At 37.9% G+C, this 24,091-nt stretch overlaps 1 protein-coding gene across 1 annotated transcript; it reads left to right on the forward strand.

Moving 5' to 3' along the window:
• Positions 1-2,275: 2,275 nt before the first annotated feature.
• On the forward strand, positions 2,276-3,731 carry LOC135168318 (uncharacterized). Its single transcript, XM_064132352.1, has 2 exons — positions 2,276-2,459; positions 3,196-3,731. Exons 1-2 carry the CDS (start codon positions 2,346-2,348, stop codon positions 3,484-3,486), a joined length of 405 nt encoding a protein of 134 aa, XP_063988422.1. The 5' UTR covers positions 2,276-2,345; the 3' UTR covers positions 3,487-3,731.
• The last annotated feature ends 20,360 nt before the right edge of the window (positions 3,732-24,091 follow it).

Below are 24,091 nucleotides of genomic sequence, written 5' to 3' on the forward strand. Positions count from 1 at the left end.
TGACAATGGTAATGCAATTGAAAGCAAACAAATGAATGCACCCGCTTGAAAAGCCGACAAAAATTTAATGTGGAGGAACGATTTGCGAGATTGCGTATGAATAGAATATTTTTCACTGACTACTCAATAACGAAAAAAAAATGTAATCACTTTTTGTATTCACTAATACATTGTTCCCGCTAGTCCTATTCTTTTTCATCGTATTTTTGGTTTTATTTCAGCCTCCTCCACCCCCCGCCCCCCTCCACCAACCCAATTTTTTCATCATGGAGTATTCACCATGCATGAGTTGGCGACCACAAAGAGAAGCATCAATTCAGAATTCATTCAATGGGCGTACACGCAAAATTTTTGTTCGGCTATCCGTCCAACGATCAGATGTCGACGTTACGTTTTTGTTCCGCTAGAAAATTCCATAGAATCACGTGTCCAATGGCAAATGAACGCTTCGAAAAACGTTGGTTCGATCTTTCATTATTTTCTTTGTAACTAGAGTGATGTTCTCGGTGAAAATGACAAATAATTGATTCGCATTGATAACGTCGAGCATAAATTAGACTTTTCACTTTACATTTGCTGCGCTGAGAGAAAAATGGAGTGAAACGAAGGGATTATTTATTTATTCAGTCTGTGCTTTTTCATAGTCCAAACGGAATAAGTCCATGAGCATGCGGGATAACTGAGGATTTTCAATGAATTGAGGGATTAAACTGTATGATTTGATCGTTGATTCTGAGGATTCCAAATAGAAATCTCATGATTCGATCAGATGGAGGTTTAAATCTATCTATCTTTGGATTTTCTAAATATTTTATTATATTTAAATAGTTATTTAAATATTGTTGTAGGCGACATCAACGGAATCGTATGGAATAAGATATTTTCAATGAAATAATGACTCATTTTCAAGTGAATGTGTCATTGTCTGCACTGCGAGAGTTAACGAATGAAAATCGAAGAAATATTTCCTCGAATAGTACCAAGACAATATTTTCCGGAATTAATAGGAATTCGTTTGCTTCGAATTATTATTAGCCATTTCGAAAATGGATAGCTTTCAAATACCACAAATACCATCAAAATTAAAAATAATTAATTTCTTCCTAAGAAATATTTATTTTCAACTATTTAAAAAAATTTTTTTTTATTCACTCATTCTTTTTACTCAGTGTACGCTCTATAGGGTACTCACTGGTAAAATAAACATTTAAAATGTTGAAACAATGGATTTCTATTTTTATATGAAAAAACATATATCCAACAGAATCGATTCAGTAGAATCTACGATATTTTTCTTTCATCGTAAATTCACTATCATCGTCATTGACCGATATCTTGAGGCTCGGGTGATCGATAATCTCAAGTGTTTACGTGGAACAAATACGTAATTACGTTTGGGGGTCGAACAAATCCTGTCTGTCGACTCATTAGGCGATCGTTATGCTCCAATTGGTTTTGGCGATTTGGGTCAATTGTCAACATTTGATTTTACCTTTTGTCGAACTTTTAATACGGCGCTCATCGAGGTAAGTATTCAGGAAAAATTACGTTTAATCTAAATTATCGAAGTTCCATAATTCGCAAGCAATTTTGTGATTCGTCAAAACTAGTGAAGGGTCGGTAAATAATATCCAGCGCGTTACGTAATTTTTACGGAGCTGTTCGTAATTGTTATTGGGGTCTACGTAATTTTTATCGGACCCTTCGTAATTTTTATCGGATCTGTGTTGTCATGTGGAAGTTCGGAACTTCCGGTAATTTTTAGTGAACTCATTGTAATTTTCATCGGATTTTTGTTCGCACTGGAGAGTTTGGAGCTTCTGGTAATTTAGATTGAACTATGATATTTAAATGTGGAAAATGTTACAGTTCTTTGACTGGTAAATTTGATAAGTTTTGTTTTAGTCGACATTCGCCCTCGGAGTAGGCCATTCGTTAATTATCGATGACTATTTGTTTATTCCTATTCACCTCTACCATTCGTCAATAATTAACGAATTTTGTTGGGACTAAATAAATGATTCTATCAGTGAATGAAGATCCCGTTACTCTGTCATTGATAACTAGCTTTCTTTAAAAACCAAAGTAATCAGTTTAAGTGTTCACAAGTCCACTTAAAAGTGTTGCGTAAATCGCAATCTTGGAAGCTTTCATTTTTACTCGATATCCGTAAAAAAGTCCTTGAGACGTGTTGATTCACTACAAAATTCCCTGAATCCTCGTGTTTTTTGACCACCCACGGTGGAGATATCATGACACGATACTATAAATTATCGCTGGGGAGATGATCGACATCAGTCAGCAAGTTGTCTTCAGATAGTGCAAGAAATTTCTAATCAATCACCATGAAATTAGCAGCCCTAATTCTGATATCACTCGCTGTTTTTGCGACAGCTGACTTGCAAGCTGGGCAGCGCGAGGAAGGAGATGTTCTAGTTGCATCTAAGCCGATTATCCGGGTGAGTGAACATTTAGAAAAACTAATGCAGAGATTTAAAAAATTGAGTCCACTTTTTAAAAGAGACACTAAAAGAAAAATGTCGCAGATTTTACAAAATATATTTTGTTTGATGCATGTTCTTTCCTATAGAGATAGAATTCTATGGTTTTCAACATTTTAATTCTTCAATTTTACAGTTGATTTTCAATAGATCGTAGGTAATGAAATATTTTCTTGCAAATGGGTTATCATTCCATTAAAAATTTCTGATTGCATGCAATTCCATTGATATCGTATACAATAAGCTTTCAGACCAACGACAGGCGATACATTCAAATAACTATGAATAGTCGATAAATTATGGAGGGAATACGCATCAATGTACGATAGATTTGAACCCTCATTTACTCAAAGCATGAGGTTCCTGTTAGGATCAACGATTAAGCATATAGTTTAATCTCCCAGTTCTCTAAAGCTGCTGAGATACTTCGTGACATCAATGAATGAGTTCGGTGGCACTATTGAACAAGACCGAGTGACTGAGTCAAAAAATAATGACTTTACAAAATTTTTCTCTCAGGGATTTTTTTCGAATTTTACTCTCGCAATTAATTGGGAAATTTGGTAACTGGAAATATTCAAAAGCAACGTATTCAGGTCGTAAAATATCAATTTCGAGATAGAGTTACTTCAATGAATGAATTCAATTTAACTGATAGTGCCCGTCTCATGTTCGCTTGACTCTTATAATACAGAAACCAGCACCTGGTAGACCTGGAATTGCTCTCCAAGGACTCGGTTCACCAGGCAGAATCACTGCTGTAAGTGCTGTCAACAATCCAGGGTCTAATGCCACAGTGAGAATCGTCGGAGGTGGACCCAAGACCAGGAAAGTCATCCTATTGGCCGTCAGCCCAATTGGTACAGGCATCAACGTCACAGTGAACGTCTATGCTCTACTCCCCAACGCAAATGGTACAGCTCCACCACCACCACCACCACCACCACCACCTTCCAACAGTACTCCAGTTTTCCTGGACATTTAACTATTGATGCATAGGGCGAACATTTGGCGAGTGCAGTGGCCACAAGTGGCAAATTCAAATTCTGTACTAAATGTCACTGTAATTTAATCGAGTTTTCTGATTGTTGTCAGCATTTTGATTATGTTAAATATAATTTGGAAATAGCAAAACTTTTAAAAGCAAATGTAAATTAGCTTGACTTCTGAACATTGCCTTGTGGTATTTTTAGAAATATGGATTTCCGAATGAAAATATTCTTAAAATAAGTAGAACAGTCTAGAGTGAACAGTAAGATTATTTCTTCCCTATGAATTCATTATGATTGAGCTCAGATATTTCAGGAACGTCTGGTCGTTTGCCCTCAAATCGATGATGTAATCTATCAATACGAAAGTTCAGACGACTTTCATATTCCTCATCTCATTTTCTGAAACGGTTTCGACTTTTGTTCATCTAGATATGTGAATATCAAAGTAGCAGAGTGAATTTTTCAAAGTATCCATGATAATCAACAACTGAGACTTTTCCTTTATAATGAGAATAAGATTGTTGGCACCCGACAATCTCAAAAATGATCAAATGCAACTGTCCAAATTTGCTGACCTGATTTTTCCTGTGAACAGTTCGCGATAAGAGCCTACAATAACTACCTGGCTAATCCAATGAATAGTATCAGTGCAGGCTGCAGTACAGATTACAGAGCCTCGACAGAGGATCAACGTGAGGTTGGCTCTTCTAATTTGCCTATCGCTGGCTATTGCCCGCAGTCACTTACACTTTGGTAAATGTCAAAAAGGAGATGGAGCAGAAGCTCAAATGTTTATTGAAGGGTATAGTTTGACATAGATGAACCATGAATGCTATCTCTGACTTCAGGATTGATTAATTGACTACAACATATCACGTCGAGTAATAACGATTGCCACCCACTTTGGGGGATCCAAAATATTAGGAATAGCATATTGATATAATATAACAGTTTGGACACAGATGTTTGATTAAATTAACACGATGGTCTACTGTTCACAAAAGTTACTGTCCATCTACACCCATAATCCGTCAGACCTGAACTCCAACTCAAAACTGATCTCATCTCGGGAACACTCATTTTCTTTATTTATTTTTACAATCATTCTCTCATTCACACGTACTTTGAACCTATATAACCTTTGTCCTAGAATAGCGGCTCACAGAGAGCAACACAGGGCACTTTCAGTCATCCAAGAAAACCCAAAATGCGAAACCCAACCGCAATAAACCGGTCACATCACGAAAACACTTTTTCTTTCATACTACAATTGCTTATGCTACAGACACATTTTAAAGCAAAAACGTTGCTGTCTCTCCTAGTCTCAAATGTCTAGCTCAAACTTGTAAACTAAATCACTGGAGATATTTCACCCTTCAATTCATCCATACAAACACTTTTCACAAAAAAAAATAAAAGTAAACACAAGACGTTGATTAACTAAACTAATACTGATTATCTAAATCGTCCTTTCTACTCTTGGAAACTTTACAATCAATGACCAATTTACTATACATTTGCATAAGATTATATTTCTGTAAACTTTTGATTATCGACAACTTTCAGTATGTATATGCATTCACGCTCACGTAATTCTCATCTAAATTAATAATAATCAAGTCTTGTAACTAATTATCTCCTTCAATTTATTTCACGTCTAGATTTTTATTCAGTTTTTGTCATTCACTTTCTAGTCAAGGACTCGATATAATTGCAGCTAGGTTCATAATCCGGTACTAGTAAAATTAACAACTCAAATTGATGTCTATTAGCGTTTTTAAATTTCCAATCATGAAAATTGTTGGCTTCACACCAGCACTAAATACTAAATAGATAAATTTTCCGCAAATACAGTGAAACTTTTAGCAACAGAATGGTTTAAATATTCAATTGTAAAAGAGTTTAGGATGTTATTAATTTCCACGAGTGATAACAACAAGATAAATAATATCTGGCTGGAAGTACTTTTACAATAGTATCGGGATTTGTTGCTCTTTGTTGTGATGTCTAAAGATAGAACATCAACACATCGGTAGTACAACTTAAACAGATTGAATTGTTTATCTGATAACTCAGTGAAAAAAGCTCGATAGCTGTGGATTCCAAAAATAATTTATTACGTCTTCCGTAACTTTAATGTTAAACAGGAAGCGAAGGATTAGAGCGATAACACAATAGCATAAATTCTCAGTGGAGCTATTAGACTCGTCCCAGTAAATGGAACAGACTCGCGTAGCGTTCATTAAAATAGTTGAGGAGTAAACATGAAAGTCTCAGTGTTCATTTGCGTTGTTCTGGCTGCTTTGGCAGCAGGTGAAGACCTGCATGCTGGGAAGCATCAGAAAGGAGATGTCTTAGTAGAATCCACACGCTTGATATCTGTGAGTGAATCGACAGGTTAATAGGAAACAGAAGTGAGAAGAATCAATTCCTATGATGATACGATTGTTTGTTATGAAAGCTTCCACAAACAGAAAAACAGTTTAATAAAAATAACGCCAAAGTTCGGTAATTTGCGAATCAAAATAAAGATCCCATCAAAATTATGAAGGCTCCAATGAAAAGTACGGAACGCTTTATACTCTTTCCGTACTTTGTACTGGACCTTCCGTCATTTTTATCAGAATCTTTATTTTCGTTCCTGAATTGGGCCCCTTGCACGTAATTTTTGCTGAATATATCTCTTCTTGCCATTCACACAAAAAAAAATTAATTTTACGAGACATGTGAGGGTCTCCGAAAACCTATCTTCAATTATTCTAAATTTTACGATTATTTTATTATTATTATCTTGAAATCCACTGCTGCCAAACATTAATAACTACAAATTACTTAATCAGCTAAAATAAAAAATCAATCAATCAATCTCTCATGTCTTGATGGATCTTTCCAAATTGAAACTTGATTTCGAAAACTTTCGACGTGTCATGCTTTCATAGTAATCTAATAATGAATTAGAAACAACTGCTAATTGAAAAAGACGTAGAAATTGGAATTAAACAAGAGAGAAATGTCGCTGGCGTAACGTTGATGTAATCAAAGGAATCGAATCTAGGAATTTGAATTAAAAAAGTCGAAGCTTCCACTTGTCTTTCTAGGGGCCGCAAGCTCGAAATGGACGCGATCGACCGACGTATACTATCGCGCCGGTTCTGGATATCGATGGGATAATTACAACTGTAGAAGGTGTCAATGCTCCGGGATCGGATGCACGTGTCCAAATTCAGGCCGGTGGACCTGGAAAAAACTATGTCGTAGTCGGAGCTTTCACCGGACCTGATGGACACTTTGATGTGCAGCTCGACGTATTTGCGATACCATCAAATGCACGTAGTACACCTCAAATTTGATACTTGAATGATGCTGTCAACAATTGCAACTAGAAATGTTGTAAATGATTTGGTTACTCATAAATCTTCGACATCAATCATGTTTTGATTGAGAGGATGAATAGAGATCGTAATTACTGCCTGTAATTATTCATTGTGAGTAAATTATTTTCATTGAAATATGTGGCATTCAGACCTTTATCGCAATAAAATATGTGAAATTACAGCGAGGTACATAAGGAATTCAATGAAATTGCACTTTTTGCGCAGCAGGGAGAGGAGAGCTCCTCAGCATGAATTTTAATAAAAACATGAATACATTTCCATCAATTTTCTATGTATACATTAACCTGAATTTTTATCATATTCATTCATTTTTACCGTATAAATGAACTGAAATTCAGTTGCCGTTACTATTTTCCTTTGGCAAAAAAATTATTCTCATGCCTGAATGATTATCCTACATGAAGCGATTAAGGGGTTTTTGTCGAGACTTTTTCATTTTTTGAGTTGTCAGCGAATTTGCAAGAATTTGTAAGAAGTTGTAAGAAGAAGAAATATAATTATTTAATGACTCTCAAATTTTCATCCCCGGCGAAGAACTTTCTGAATTTCTCCGTAAATTTTTGCAAAAAGTTCCAAAACCAGGAGAGGTTTAGAAGAATATGTAGACACACGACCATGAAAATTTGTGAATCATTGAATTATGAAAAACCTAAAAATGGTAGATTTTTTCATGTTTATCTGAGCCATGATTTTCCCCAAATTTCCAAAAAAAATCTTTTCTCATGGGGCTATTATTTTCTGTATATAAATATAATCATTCAGAACGTTCATCTTCAATATGTGTTCTCAATTCTTTAAAGACCACCGCCAGATGGCTCCACTGGATTTAATTCCCTGATGACCAGCGGGTCGTAACCGCTCATTACATTCACCCCTCCTCCATGTTTTGAGAATTGTTATTCCACCATAATATCGTTACTCTTAAGTTCGTTTGATGGACCAGTGAATTTGGTGAAGTAGTTCATACTAGTGAGTAATAGAATAATTAGAGAAGGTAAATGTAAAGCAAATCGAACAAGAGCAAACCAACAAAAAGGACTATAAAATTTACTGAATTGTTGGAATTATGGCACATGGAGGCATTACTGAAAATCTTCTTTTTAATGATATTTCATTCGTAATTTTTCCGTCATCTATAAAAGATGGAGTGCACATAGTAATGATAAACCTTTCTGTGTTAATTGATCTAATCATAATAAATCATACAATAGTGTGAAAATCAATTATCGATTTTACCATTGAAAATCAAATGTACTTATCTCCTATGTATTCAATACATAGTCTCAGTCTATACCTTATCCTCAAATCAACTATAAAATACACTTGACTTGGGTATTTTTTTCTTTCCACGACTGTATTTATCTATATGATTATCCCCCACGCCCTTTATTATATTCTACCAAATAAAAAAATGATCATCACTTCCGATATTTCAGGCTTCCGTAATGTCGTTACCCTACGTCATAATTAAACCTGTTCAATAATGGCCCAACTTTTTTCTTCACCATTCATTAAATCCCCAGGTAATTCGTTAGCCACTAACGAATGAACATTGGATGATGGCGATTAGATCCTAGCCCCCCACAAAATTCAATCGTTAAGAATAACAAATCCCTTCTCCCAATGCGCTCTGCTCCGGACTGCATCGAATTTCTTGAAACTGAATAATGCACTCGGAAAATCATCAAACCACCAATCTCAGGTTTAATTAATCAACCTCTAGCCGCAATTTCAATGGGGTTAACAGTGTTCTCCAGTATCGACCAAATATCCCCAACGGCTTTATATCCCAAATCTGCATCCGCAATACCTGAAATTGTATATTCTCTCTGAATTCACAAGCCACTGACTGTCCACTTCCATCAGCAGATAGTTGAATCCTGCTTACGCCATAAGCTTCTCATCGATAATCCCATAAGATACAGTCGTAACATGGCAGTGAACGACAAAGAGAGAATTGAAATTGGCTATTGTATACGTAAGGTGGTACACATGTGCCCAGCTGCAATAATTGGGACAATCTCCATATCTCATTGTACGTATAGTTTCACGTGATACGTTGTATTCTGTGCGCGTGCATCCTCGGAACCGTGAAATTATACGCTTCATGCGTTAACCCCTGGATTCACGCTGGCGTCCATAATACAACCAGGGGCGGAGGGGGCCAGTATGAGAGACAGCATGCGTTCTGGCGATGCTGTTTGTGGCTGTGGCAATCGCTGTTTCCACTTCTCCTATCTCACGCGATTTCACGATTAACGAAAATTAATCAGCTGCGTATGCCTCGGCAAGTTACTCTGGTATAGAGCTTATTGGTTTTGTTGAAAGCCAAGTTAATAAATGGAAAGCATTTTTATGGAGGAGCAGTTGAACTATATTTCAATTAGATATGTTATCACTCCGAAAGTAGTCACGGGACTGAACAAGAGACGTCAAAGTTACAAAGACCATAGCATTGGCACCGTTAATTCTTTCTTTCCAGGATTAGTCACTTGTAATATTGTAATATTGCAAATGTAATATTGATTTTTGAAAATTTCAAATTTTGGAAAATTCGGTTTAACTATTACGTGTCTCCTTTCGAACCATCAAAGCAATGTCTCCTCTGAAGCAGACCTGTTTGTTAGCTTGCCTCTGATAATTAATATTAATAATCCGCCCCAATCCTTTTATTAATTGTGTTATGAGTATTTCTCGGGATAGAGTTGTATTCATTGGAGTATATTATTTTTAATGAGCATAACTGTTATAAAAAGAACTCTTCGTGGAACGTACCAAAGAATTTCTACTCAATTTACATAAATATAAACAACGATTCCATAGGAAGAAAGAACAGAGTTCTTTCATTAGGTGACGAATGTTCTTTTCGTCTTTTGATCAGTCTTTAATCTGATATCAACTAAAAAAATGCTTTTCTGCTAAATATAGTGACTTATGTACCTAAATATTTCCATAAAAAAATGTAGCACGAAGTAAATTTTCTTGTAGTTTGGTAAATATTTTTGGCACAGGAAATTCTGTTTCTGAGTGTTGAATATTCAGTGCCTTTTTCGGGTAATTTTCAACAAAGTTATATCCGTCTAGAGGGTTATATAGTCTTGAACAAAATTATCTGTCGCCCAAATTGAGAAGAATCACGTGGTACATGGATCATAGGAAGGCTCTTCACAATTAAGAAAGTTTTTAAACTGAAAAACTTTGCCAACGAGTGATGGCTATTTGGGTTAATTTGAAACTAGCCGCAGCAGCTAGTGAGGTGTAAATCGAGTGATTTTAGTTATGAGGTAACTCTGGATGCAGTTTTTCAAATTATACACGTGAATTCTCACCTTGTATTCTTCTTTATAATTACGTAGTTCTGTACAAGTTGGGAGTTGTGACTTTTGGTACATTTACACTTTATAAAACCCATATTTGGAGAACGAAACGAGTTTTGAAACTCGTTAACACTGTCCGTTAATAATGGGGACGTGGCTCATTGGGATTGAGAGTGATTACCATTATTTATGGAGAGATAACTCAAAACTGTACATCGCCATCAGAATTTTTAACACAGCTGCCTGGTGCGGTGGTCTTGCGTTTCATTTCTTCATCACACGCACTCTTGATTTTCTCGGGTTCCCAAGTCATTTTCTCATTCAACTCTCTCACGGTCATCCCAAACCAATCACTTCTATGAGTGTAGGCGTCGTACATGTCAATCATTTGTTAAAATTCCATACTTAAACTGTCATTTTTTTCATTATATGGTTTGTCAGCTGGGGAGGAAGTTCATGGATTTATGTGGCTTCATTGTCTTACCGAGGGAAATGTGAAAAAATGAAACTGCAGGCGCGGAGAGCATTATTTTAACCCCGATGTAACCGAATCGATGAACCTTCTGTTTCTTTGAAATTCATTATTGATTATTAATGTAACAGTGTAATAAAGGATCTGTAACAGTACTGTAACAGTGGATTATGGAGTCAGTGTTTTCTCATTTCTTTCCCCAAATTTAGTTACTTACGGAGAGAACTATTCAGTAAAAATTACGTACAAGTTCCGTAATTTTCAAGTGAGAATACAGATGGGTTAAAAATTACGGAAGGTCTAATAAAAAATACGGAAAGAGTTTATTTGCATTCGGGAATCACCGAACTTCCACCTAATTTTCATTCGACTATATCTCTCCGTTTATTTTTCCAGTAAATTTCGAGATAGAAAAGAGAAAATGCCTGTTCAGGATCCACTTACATACACCGACAGGACAATTTTTATCAAAAATTAAAATAAATATCACCGATTACCGAAATCTCCTTAAAAATCGTTCCTCAAATTTTATTCTACTCAAGACGCAAGGGATTCAATTCCGACGTGATTGATTCAACCCGCAATGTGTCAGACCCTCATCAACCCCTCTTCCCACCCCTAATCGACGCCCCCCACGAATCGACGAATCGTGTTAATCGACCAACAATCCTTCCCAATTTTTATTAACTCTCCTTCACGACCTTATTTTCAACTGACAAACTCATAACGCGGAAATTTAACTCGATTTACCATGTACCTGGCTATTCCATCGATAATAATAATTAAAATGGTGCGGTCCAATAAACTCGGGTGTTGAATCAAGGTCTGGAGGGATGTGCAGAAATACGCGAATATATACACATTTTTTTCACCCCCCCCCCTCTATGTATTTTACCTGTCTCCATTGGATAGCCGTCTGCGTTTATTATTTAGTCTCACTAACGACGATATTTGAAGCGTAAAATTGTCGTGTGCCAGAGAGAAATTCACTCCCATACGTATGCCAGGTGAATTATCGGTATTTTTTGTCCACTCTTGTGCACTCTGTAGACACTTGTGTCGAATAACCGAGAATTCGTATTATTTTCAGTTCTTCAAATGTAACTCGTTAAATATTAAAAGTTTTATATTTATCAGAGACCGAGAGCGAGTGAGAGTGAGTGCAACTGAGTTGTGGGGGTGGGTGGGTGCCAGGGGTTGGGGTGGTACTGAGGGGAGTGGTCTTCTCGGAAGCATTATGAAGTCAGAGATAAAATAATGAAGCTCTGCTGTGTGTATTCGAGATATACCCCTGTCAGAGTGAACCGAAACTTTTGACTGTTGTTTTAACGAAGCCAAAATTCACCACTGTTTCAAATCATTAATAAACGTTGTATTCACCGAGTGCAGTCATTATACGGCTCCATATAGACGTTAAAAAAAAACCTGAACTCGTGTAGTGTTGAATATATGGACATGCGAAACTGAATATGTTGTTACAGCCTTCTCTCCGGTACCTTGTCTTTATTTTATTTTGTTAATCTCCCTTTTCTCTCCAGTTGAATACCATTGTATGCTAAATTTTTCTTCAAAATTACCATAGAATATAATTTCTTTATGGCTTTTTAATTTTTTTCCTTTGTGATAAGGAACATTGTATGCACAAATGCAGCCAGAGAAATTGCGTACATAATGACCAAATGTGAACTTGCACTCCTCGCGTTCTTATGGTCTGGGGTTTTCCTCCTTTTTTTTTTTTTTTTGCTTTTTTGTTGTTTTATACTCATGAAAGAAGAACCGCCAACGGGGCTGGGCTAACCTACCCCCCCCCCCTCCCTGCTCTTTCTCCTCCTTCACCGACCGTCTCTCATCTTCTTTTCGCACTTGGAGATTGTTAACTCCAAGTGGGTAATCATACCCACCGGTTTCACACCGCCAGACGCACCAGACCAAGGAGTGAGCTTTATACTGGGTGAAAAAGATTACGTAGCACTGGGGTATTGCGTAAGATTCATTTATTTTTATAGTTTTTCAAATGAGATTTTTGCACGGGGTGATTCTTTGTTATGGGAGTAAGGTGTTTCGAGGCTTGTGAAGATGAGAAATCTTTTTTTTTGGTGAGGGCTGGAGGTTGAAAGGGGGAGGGGAAAGATGTTTACTCGAGAGATTGAACTACTTTTGGGATTTTGCGGGAGACAATTTGCGCGGTACCTTTTTTTGTGGGAAATTTCTGAGTTTGATTATTCAATCGGGGTTTTTATTTCTGTTTCTGGAGATGGAAAAAGTTTTGTGGCGGTTGGAAGGTTGGGTTGGGGAAGATGGGGAGGGTAAGGCCAGGTCGATGGTGATGAGGGAAAGAGTACTTTAGTGGCGATTATCGTAATGATCTGGGTTAATTGATAGGGAAGAGGAGGGTACACTGAGAGAAATATTAGGTAAAAATGACGGAACTTAAGTTCGGTTATCGATTAGAAAAGCGGAGAAGATCATATATGGCAGAGTATCACAATTTTTCGGATAAAATTTTAATAAAAATTACGAAACACTCCAAAAGATTCGGTAATATTTCCGGAAAATTTCCCTCCACGAGATGTCGCTCCGTGATTTCTTGTGGCGCGTGCCACAATAGATTAATTCCTACATAATTTTCGTATCCTCTCGAACATTGCAAACTGGAATTTGAGACAAAGGCTATTTATCAGCGTCCCTCACAAAATTGTAGGACTATTCTTGAACCTTCGATAAACGAAGGTATTTAAATGAGTACGTTACACGACACCCTAGAAAGTCTAATACATTCATTCGATGTAACCACATCTCGCCAACGTATATGTATATATCTTTATTTAAAAAACACGGCATCAAGTTATAATTTACCGCCCGCACCCAAATCGCCCCATTTTTATTGAATATTTCTCTTGATGTATAAAATTAGAAAAACATTTTTGTCTTTTGGGAATTCATGAATTCAAGCCTCAGTCGGAAATCGGATTTTTTATGTCTTGCGATAGTTCCGTAAAAATGACTACAACCGCACTTTCCCCCGTCATTACAAGAGAGATACGTAATTTTTACTGAATATTTCACTGAGTGTAAAATGTACGGAAAGTTTCGTAAATAATACGCAGGAAATCACGTAATTCTCAGGGACCGTTCCGTTCATTTCAACCCTTCGTTATTTCTATCAGATCAGTGTTTTCCCTCGTGAATTACGGAAGTTTCACGCAATTTTTATGGAACTATTTCTCTCCGTGAGGAAAGAGCTACTTTAAACTATTCACGAAATCATTGATGGCGTCAGGTATGAGTTATTCCGACGTTTGAAATGGAATTCGGCAATACTCACCGAAAACACCGATAGCCGATGTGATTGGAGAGGCCACCCGGTATACATTGGATCCATACCCAACCATGCATGCGTATAGACAGGCATATAATTACATACCTTCAGTCCGCACCTCGGTGTCTTGTTAGCGAATCTCTCTCGCGGTGCACCCAAGCACCTGCCTGATTGTTAATAATTTGCCAACTCCGAGTATCTCGATTGCGTAAAATCTCTCCAATCCGTTTCACCTTTTATTATTCTTTCATTTCGTTAGCAAGCCACCTCTAAACGATGTTTCGCGAAACAAAATGAAACAAATAAATTCAGCCGAACATCTGCAGAAGTCTCGGGTCGTTTGAATACCAGTTATTTTCTAATTTTCGACGAGTTATCAAATGGCGATTGCCGTGTTGTTGATTGAGTTTTGTCGGTGGTGAGAGAAATGATAAATCTTTGGGGAGTATAATTGGTACCAGGTGGTGAGGTTAAAAAATTTGGCAATTTTCATGGCGAATGTCTTGAGTGAACGGCCATTTATCACTCCTCGTCGTCCTTCATTTGGTGAAAATTGAAAGGCAATTGGAAACCTGATGCAACACCCGATATTCTTATGTGGTTATTTTAAAAGAGTAAATGAGTTATTTGTCAATCAATGGAAAATTAATATTTTTATTTAGCGAATGCTGTAAGTTTTTTGGAGCGATAGACGGATTCTTTTCTTCGCTAAATTATAATACACTTTGAATTGTTTAAATGCATTTTGTTAATTATTTTGTAGTTAATTCCACGTTTGAGATTGTAATAATTTTGAGTGCATCTGTAATGCACCAGAAATACCTTCAGGAAACTGAAATTAATTATTAAATGAAATATCTTGTCAAGAGTTTGACTGGGGGAATTTAAGGAATAAATGAATTATTTAATTACAAATGTTAGACACTGAACGAGGAAGTATTCAAAGAGACTGACGACAACTCTTGTGTATAGACAATATCCCAGACGGAATCTTCTTCCCAAACTTCAATTAAAGTGCTTCGCCCTCTTGTGTCTTTTCTCTCGTCAAGAGATTTCTTAATGAACATCCATGGAACTGGCGTCTTATGTGTTTTATCTCAGAAGTTTGGTCAAAGATGACGCATTCAAGGTTTTAACAATTTTGCGTCGATTCTTATGTAGCAAAAAATATCCTTATATTAGAATTAAGGATTTGATGAAAAATGAGAAGTTTGATCGTGCGAATTTAGTAAATAATTGAATCATTTAATTGCAAACATCAAACATTCCACGAGGAAATATTCAAACAAGACTGACGAAAACTTTTGTACACAGACAATATCCCCGGCTGAATCTTCTCTACAAACTTCAATTGAAGTGCTCCATCCAAATGGATCCTTTCTCCCGTCAAGAGAATTCTTGATAACTATGAAGAGAAATAGACATTACGTTTGATGTAGATTATCAGATAACTTCAGTATCCGATGGTACTTTCAAGATTTTAATATTTTTCTTGTCCACGGAGAGAAAAAGCGGAGCATTTCATAGTCCGATTCCGAGAAAAATTACCCTTCTGCCTCACAATCTCGACACAAACTGCAAAGGCTGAGAAAAATTACTATGCCGCATAGTAAAACTTCTATATCGGCCTCGTAAAAATTCCAATTCACATGCAACATCTCCCATCACCGAGTCCAACGTCGGAAATAATCGGCTATATTCGACGCTCATCATTTAATAATCACAATATTTTCCTGAAAAATTGCTGTGTGGAACAGTAAAAAATTAAGGAAGGCCCAGTAAAATAAACTGACCTAGATAGGAATTTTCAAAAGATTTCTATCAATTTTTCATTTAACCGTAAATAAAAAGTGAGAGACCTTTAAATTTTAAGAAGACACATATCATTAATTACAAAATTCACGGTATTGATAGGTATTTTTCCGCGTGAGTCAAAGACATTCCATATAACATGTGGCACCTCGATTCTAGTGCCCGGCAGAGTAATTTTTCACAACTAAAACTAAATTTTTATTTGAAATTTAAAAAGTAATCATCAAGAATAACTGCCGCTACTGTAATTTGCAAACCGACATTTTTAATAATCCGAAATATACATTTTTCATTCAATATCTTAATAAAATTTATATTTGAATTATTCGGGTGTGTGTTATATTAAATATGGTCAAACAAAAGTGCTCTTCTTGTTTTCCTATTTTATTATTGATTATTGGGTTCTAACGGATGAGATCATGGATATATTCCTATCGAGTCATCAGTTCCTGATTTCGAATGAAAAGATAAACTAGTGATTATCTGAATTTGGGGAATAGATCAATTTAATTACCACCACCAGACAGTCCTCGAGATATTCAAATATTGTCGACTGAGTCTCGTCCTCAACTGCACTTAAATTCTCTCATTTATTGTGACTTTGCTCCCATCGAGAGATTTCGTAATAAACATGAAAATCCATTGAACAAATAATCTGCAGCTGCCGCCTTATCACGTCCCTCTCCTATTTATCGTTCAAATCTCTTCGATATCTACATAACAGGCAAAAATTTTCACAAAATGTGTAGGAATCACTCCGAAAGCCGTTGAAATTTAGAGAGCGCAAATTTCCTTGATGAATTCGGGAAGTGTATTGAACGTAATCCCTTTGGCACAATCATACTTCAGTTTTCCACTCTGTTCCTATCCCTCCGCGCCCGTACTATTAATTAATTTATTAGACCCAACAATTACGGTCGTCTTGTCTGACGTCGAATGCACCGTAATTCCTCCTTGCCTAATTATCCCGACGAGAAGGCACGTCCACGAAACCTTCAACCATTACGCACACCCCCTTCCATTCCATCACCACATCTTTCCAATTCACCATTTCCTCGGCTCTCGTTCCGTCTTTAAAGCCTTTTGTCCTCTGCTTCGTCTTTTTCGGAATTTAAGGCAAGGGGATTGTGTTAAAATTTAAATTAGAAAATTACAAAATTTAATTACACTTTCTGTTACTTTTAAAGGAGAGGAGTGTGTGAAAATGATGATTTTAGGGAGCGTCCATTAACATCGAGAATGAGAATGAGTCTATTAGTATTGGAGTATTTTCAAGAGAGCACAGGTGGGGGAGGGGGTATTTTCCTCAGTTGGAAATTTTTATTGCTGGGAAATTTAACGAAAGTGGGAGTGTAATTTTATGATATTTGTAAGGAGTCTGTGGATATGACTTTGTGATGTTCGGAAGTGACTAGTTGAGTGCAAAAGTCGATGGGAATTGCAAATTTCAGTCCAAATAGTCTGGAGAAGAGATAGAAAATCAGAAAAAGTCAGAGAAATCTCTTCATACACTGCGGTAAAATTACAATTTTGCCAATTAAATATTCGTCTGACAAGAATTTACAACGGATTTTCCAATGGAAATTTCGCGGTTTGTTTGCAAAACAAATATAATTGGCAAAATTATGTTTTTCTCTCAGTGTAAACCAAATCATAAGCAAACCAATTGCAGACAAACTCCAGGCACAAACAACATTGTATTGTTCATTTCTTTTGATGTTACAAACGTTTTTGCTTTGTTTTACATCCTCTCCCGCCTCTCTTAGCCTCTCCCTCTTCAGCCTCTCTTCTCCTTTTCCACATTTTTTGTTCCCTTCCCCTGCGGTGCCATGGGACCGACTTTTTTCCCCAACTGTACTGCATTTGTACAGGAGTAGAGGGAAACCATGGAAAACCTCTACCGTACAGTCGGCCGATAGTGCAGGGTTCCAGTGTACCCTTCCGTCACACTGACTAGAAGGGTACACTACTGGGCCTCCACACCCGTGCCTTCCGCGCCGTAATTTTTGAGCGAGCAACCGGTGTTCCTAAGCGGTCACCCATCCAAGTAGTATCCCAACGAAACGCTGTTTAGCCTCGATGACCGCCGGAGCAACACCGCGCTCGCCCAACCATTACAGTCGGTCTCACAAACAACATCATTCTCCGTAAACCAATTGAACCATATTCTCGATCGATGTCACCCAAATTGTTATATAAATATTCCCAACATACTCTCCTAGAAAAGTTGAAATAAATCAACCAGAACTGCGAAAACTCAAACTCCTGGGGAGAATTAGGAAGCAGTCGAGATTAACCAGATGACATCTGTGTCTTTAAACCAATAAATCACCATTATTCAAGTCTCGTTTCCCATCGCACCAAATAATTCTTAAAATATATATTATAAATAATCGCACTTAACTCATTGGACTCCTTCGTCACTGGCTGAAGGCCTTCGGGCACTGGCCATTGAAACCTTCCAACGAACTACGTGAAATATAATATATAATATATTTCTCCCCATGTATATTACATGAGTAAATCGAAAACTACAAATTGTAAAAATGTTTCTCTCATTGTCCCCTGATTTCCGCCCCAAAATCATCCGACCCCGACACCGCACCCCATCCAACCCATTTTCTCCAAAAAAATACTGATAAATCCATGAGATTGTAAATACATTAACCTTCGAATACAGGACCTCCTTCGTAGAATCAATCATGCCGGTACATCCGTCATCCCCGAGGCCGCTGTCATTTTTCCATCAGACACTTCATCCTACAACGCACCCATCCACTCAATCTCTTCATCTCGATCTGTCAATATAACGATGCGTGCATAACAAATGGCACAGAAATATTTTTCCCCCACTCCAAAGTATTTCCCGTGTATACCCAGCAATATAATTTTTCAAAATCGTTCACGTGTAAACGATCCATCGAAATTCCCCAATGCTCACGTGCCTGTGTGTGTGTGTGTGATGTGTGCACAGCGATTATTATATTTTTATAGAGAGTATTCGTAGCTCGTTACACCTCCCAACCCCTCCTCGTCCACCTCTACCCACCCTATCGGCTATTTTGCACTTCTTTCACGCCATCTCATCCTCCCTCGGGGTGTAAATAAGCAGTCGCGGAGATTACACTTGATCATAGGGAGTGCACAGAATTCCGGTACATCTTATCGCAAACCGACAAAGATTCTCTTTCGCTTCGTTCCCCTTCCTGCGCATATTTCTTTCTCATGCCTGCAAGGTGGAACCAAGGTCATATTTGATGCACGTCCTGAGCAAGCAAAGGGAGTGCAATTCACACGTCGTGATACACGAAAATTGTTTGCCGAGGCCCCAATGAAGTATTGTTTCGCCTCGGACAAATTATTTTTCGAGGGTGAAGTAATGGGGAGGCATTAACACGAAAAACGGCCGATTAAGACGAGAATACTGATCGAACGCATTTGTTATTACAAATAGTGGAATATGGGGGGGGGGATAATTTTCATCGAGGGAGTGAGACATTTATTTGTACTTTGTATAAAATTGTGGGAGGGGGACATATTGTATGTCTGGTTTCTACGATTGGGCTCGGAAGACTGAAATGCGGTCGCAAAAACTAAAAAAATGGTCCAGGGGCGAAGGGTCGTCCAGGGTTTAATTAAAGAAACAATAATTATTGGAAAAATATTATTTTTGTCCAACTATTTCATGGTTGAATAAGCGAGCCATCATATAAAAAATTCGGCATACTGTTTCTCGAAAAATTGGGACTCTGAGATCAGGTCAACGGTCAACGATTTTTAAAGCACATGAAAAATGGGTTTTTACATATTTTCCACGCAGTACCGCAGAAACAATGACATATGACAAATAAAACTTCGTATTGACGTGAACTAATAGTCGATCCCACGACTGAAAGTAGTATTATAGCTACGGGTTTTTTTTTTGCACAATACGAACCTCCAAAGTCTGCTACATTTGGCAGTAATTTATGCGGGAAACTGGTAAATTGAAATACCGTTAATTATCACTCAGTGGATTTTTTGGAGAATGTCGCTAAATTGGAGGGAGACGGCGGAATTTGTGGGATGAGATTTATTCCAGGACTCAAATCATTCCGTAAAAAGACAATAATAAAATTAGACTATTGCATATTATTGTCATACGATTCCAAACTAAACATGAAGAAGTCATAAGGCAAATGTTTATCAAAAGGTCAGTTATTAAAATTGCCAAACTCCTCAGTAATTTTGACATATTGTGGTGATTCCCAGGAAATTGTCGTACAACTCAGTAAAATTTTTCGAGTGCTCAGGAAAAATTATCCGACTGTCGTACCATTATTCCCAGACGACTAGATAAACTTTATCACACTCGGCAACAACAACACGATTACCAAACGGTTCGGTAATTTTTGGCGAATTTTTCTCTCCACGAATATAAATTTTCGGTCAATTACTCGATGATAACTGCTAACACCCAACAATTTATCATTCGACAATTAAATAATCAACATTTTCCCGCAATATCCTCGAAAATTACCCTCGAGCCCAGTGAGAATTAGTGCCTCACTACTCCCAAATCTCCCTCAGAAATATCCACTGTTTTCAATTTACTCAGCAATCTACTGTGTAATTCTCCACCCAAATCTGTGCATAATACCGTGGATATACGCTCAGTGAAATTCGGTTGAGCCAGTGCACAGAAACAGTTGAACGTATACGGTGAATGGATAGGGCTGAAGCAATGTTTCCCAAAAGTGAGATAAATACACGATCTTCCATTCGCCGTCAACTAACTACAACAAGGACGGAAATTTCGATAGCTTTGCACAGTCACGAACAACGCAAGCGTAACATGCTGCACGTAGACTACATCGAGGAAACATTGAACGTCGCTCTGGTCCTCTAATTGCGTCAGAAGTTATGAAATGATCGATTCAATCGAGCTTAATTTAGAACTACGATCAACTTTATAATGAAGTTGTTGACTGAATCATTATGTTATGCATGACCTCCACGAGTGCAAAAACTTTTCAAAATTTAAGTGAATAATCGAGCCCGAGAAAATTCACCAGTTGAGCGGATTGATGAATAGGAAATTAATTGAAATAAATGATCAAAGATCACGTGTGAAAGTTCACATTGTCGATTGGTTGGTTAGGGGCGGGGGGAGGGGAGGACTGTATGGTGATTCACACAATATATTTGTACATGCCCATGAATAACCGATGGACCCACAGGTTCAGCGGGGCCATGTAGCCGTAACGTTTGATGTAGACGGGATAAATCGGTACATAAGGCTGCAGAGGGATGAAAAGGAGTGTTTGATATGTGTTACATTGATTGCGTATATAACCGTTATATTATTGCCACTTTACCGCAAATGGTGGTTCTGATAATCAGGGATCAAGGATGCTGCTAATTTCCTGATAAACGCTTCGGCAACCCTCTCATGCAAATCATCAGTAACGGCTTCCGCTATTGGTCCGTTACCCCCAAACCACAATGGTTAATATTGCTGGTATAATGGTGTGGATCAGTGAGGAGTGCAATATTTTTAATACTCTATTGAATTCTCAATAAATAAAATTATCAACGCAGGTTTATTTTTGAAATAGGACTTCTATTTAATTTCAGAAACCCTTAGATTTGGGAGAGAATTTCGTAGCTCGGATGAGTATCTTGATGAAGTCCCCAATTAATAATGGACGTAATTAATAACTGGTTTAAAACTAAAGGGGCCTTCGGCTTTATGCGCCTGAGAATGTGAGTAAAATGGCGGCTGAGGTTTTGGGACTTGTGCCGCAGGTTCGCAAGGTCTAGGATGGTTGGGAATTCTCAGGAGAAGGTAGATTGGGCTTTATTGAAGGTAATTTTAATTCAGGAATACACATTTAATTAGGCGAATGTTGAGTAGGATTTGGATAATGTGAAAACGTGAATGAAAATATTAGGGTACATAACAGCTGTGTACGATCGAATGTCGATGTTGCACATACATTTTGAAAGGAGTCTGAGTGATGTTGAGTGATTTGAGGTGTTTGGGGGTTACAGAGGGAAAGTTTTTGGTAAAATTCATATCAGAGCGAACAAATAGTGAGTGAGTGAAATTTTAGTGAGTGAAAACCCGATTTTTCTTCTCTATTTCTGCGGAAATTCTGTTGATTGGAGATCACTCTTTTCGACTCTATTGAACCGACGTTTCTAATCGCCCCGAATGTCATGTAAAATCATGAATTCTCAATGGAAAATTTTTTCAGTATTCAATGCAAACGACACTTGTTACAAATATTCAAAATTCGTCCGAGAATTTCCCGTAGGAACATCGAGGGAAATATTCAGTAAAAATTACGTAGATGTTCTATAATTCGGAGTAGAAACTGCGGAACACTTCGTGAATACTACGCACTAGGATACGTAATTTTTGCGAAACTTCTGTGCTCGGAAATCGCGGAACTTTCGCGTAATTTTCGTTGAACTATTTCTCCCGGCAAACTGTCGAACTGTCTAATATCTCCGGAAAAATGGTAACGATCATCCATCGACAGAATCCGCCATTCTCAACTTAAACATTGATATTCCCCTGGCATTCAACATAAAGACCTCATGTTGCTGAGTGATTCAACTTATTCATCGTGCCATTAGCCTCGAAAATCCAGTACTAATATATAAAATTCTCGTCCTCCAGTGCCAGCATTCTGATATCCCGGTAAAACTTTACCCATTGAAGCAATGAATAAAACCACACTCTCACCTCACCACATCCAGCTCTCTAGACGGTGAGGGGAGGAGAGGGTGTTCAACCCTTTCGGCTGTACGTATTAAACCCGAGTGTGAACGACGTGAAATGAATTCACACGTGAAAAAGGGACTAGGAGTCTAAAGAGCAACATTTTACTTTCCCTTTTCGCTGAAGCCACATTCACAATTTTTGTTGCACCCTATGGGTACATTCTGGAAACACCGGCCACCGACTCTCATTAATGCGTCTCGTTTTGTCCAATTTCTCTCCTTTTTTATTCCCGGTCTCTTGCCCTTTCTGCAGTGGCCACCCCCTCGGGGGGGTTGCGAATGAGAGCCTATTATTTCGTCGCTGTGCAAGGGAAAACGGTCAGCTCTGCTTTTGTATTTTTCATTTGAAAATGTCTATTGCATTGCCCCCTCCCTCCGGGCGTCTGTGTGGGTAAGTGCGTCTGTGCAAAGGCCACTTGCAGCATACAATGATGAAAGTGGAAGCCATTGCACTGCGGCAATGCAATATAAATCGCTTCAACATCATAAGTATCCTTTCCCCTTCGTGAACATACATATTCATGGCGTCATTACCGCCGCATGATCCATGGCGTTGCTAAACGTTTTCTGCCTGGAATATGTCTCGAGCGGTGATTACCGGCGGTGACCGCGAGGGGGTGCGCGCGTCAACGAGAAAAAACGCGGGAGTTTGATGGTATGGAATATCACTTTCTCCTTTTCTCGCACGTAACAGAGCCCTTTTTCCCCCTTCTCTTTCATTATTTAACCTCGTTTTTTATCACTCTGGTGTCTCACTTTTACTCGCGTTATGAGTCTCCCTCGCAGATTAATACCCACCAACTGACGCAAACGCGCCACTGCGAAATGTCGATACGAGAGGTGATGACAAATTGCCAGGATAGGGCCAACAGTGGGGGATCAACGGGGATGTCTAGGGAGGAGGGTGATAACGACGGGACTCTCACTTTTTTTTGGGGTGATGCTTGGAATACCTAATCCCGGGGATGCTGCAGGGAACTACCGGTAGAGGTTAGTGGGGAGGGCTTCAAGAACAAAGGGAGTGGGAGAGTTGGCGGAGGTGGGACGCGACCTTTCATGTTTATTCTTAAGTTGCATTCTTTTTCGTCGGTCAGGGATTAAGGGGAACGGGGAGGAGGAGTACTTTTATGAGATCAGGGGGAAGGAATGGAAATTATACGATACGCTCTTGTGGGATGACTGTCTTAGCTGAAAAGTGGCTCGACCCTCGGGCTTTTGAACTTTTTTTTCAATTTTATCATTTTCGAACTGATGAGATATCTGTACGGTGTTATATCAATTACATTTTGCAAATTGAGCTGTCTATATTAGATATTTTTTTAATATTTATCGATAGTTCCATCAAAATGACAGTAAAGTGAGATAATTTTTCCGTGATTTCATAACGAAAAGTTGTTGTGAAACTTGCAGGAAATTTTTCCAAATCGTTCCGTAGATTTGATTAAATTTTGTGGTCCCTACAATATTAATTATTTTTCCCTCTACAATTTCGATTTATTGGGTTTTCGAAAT

The sequence above is a fragment of the Diachasmimorpha longicaudata genome, chromosome 13 (assembly GCF_034640455.1).
Source record: "Diachasmimorpha longicaudata isolate KC_UGA_2023 chromosome 13, iyDiaLong2, whole genome shotgun sequence".
NCBI classification, from domain to species: domain Eukaryota; kingdom Metazoa; phylum Arthropoda; class Insecta; order Hymenoptera; family Braconidae; genus Diachasmimorpha; species Diachasmimorpha longicaudata.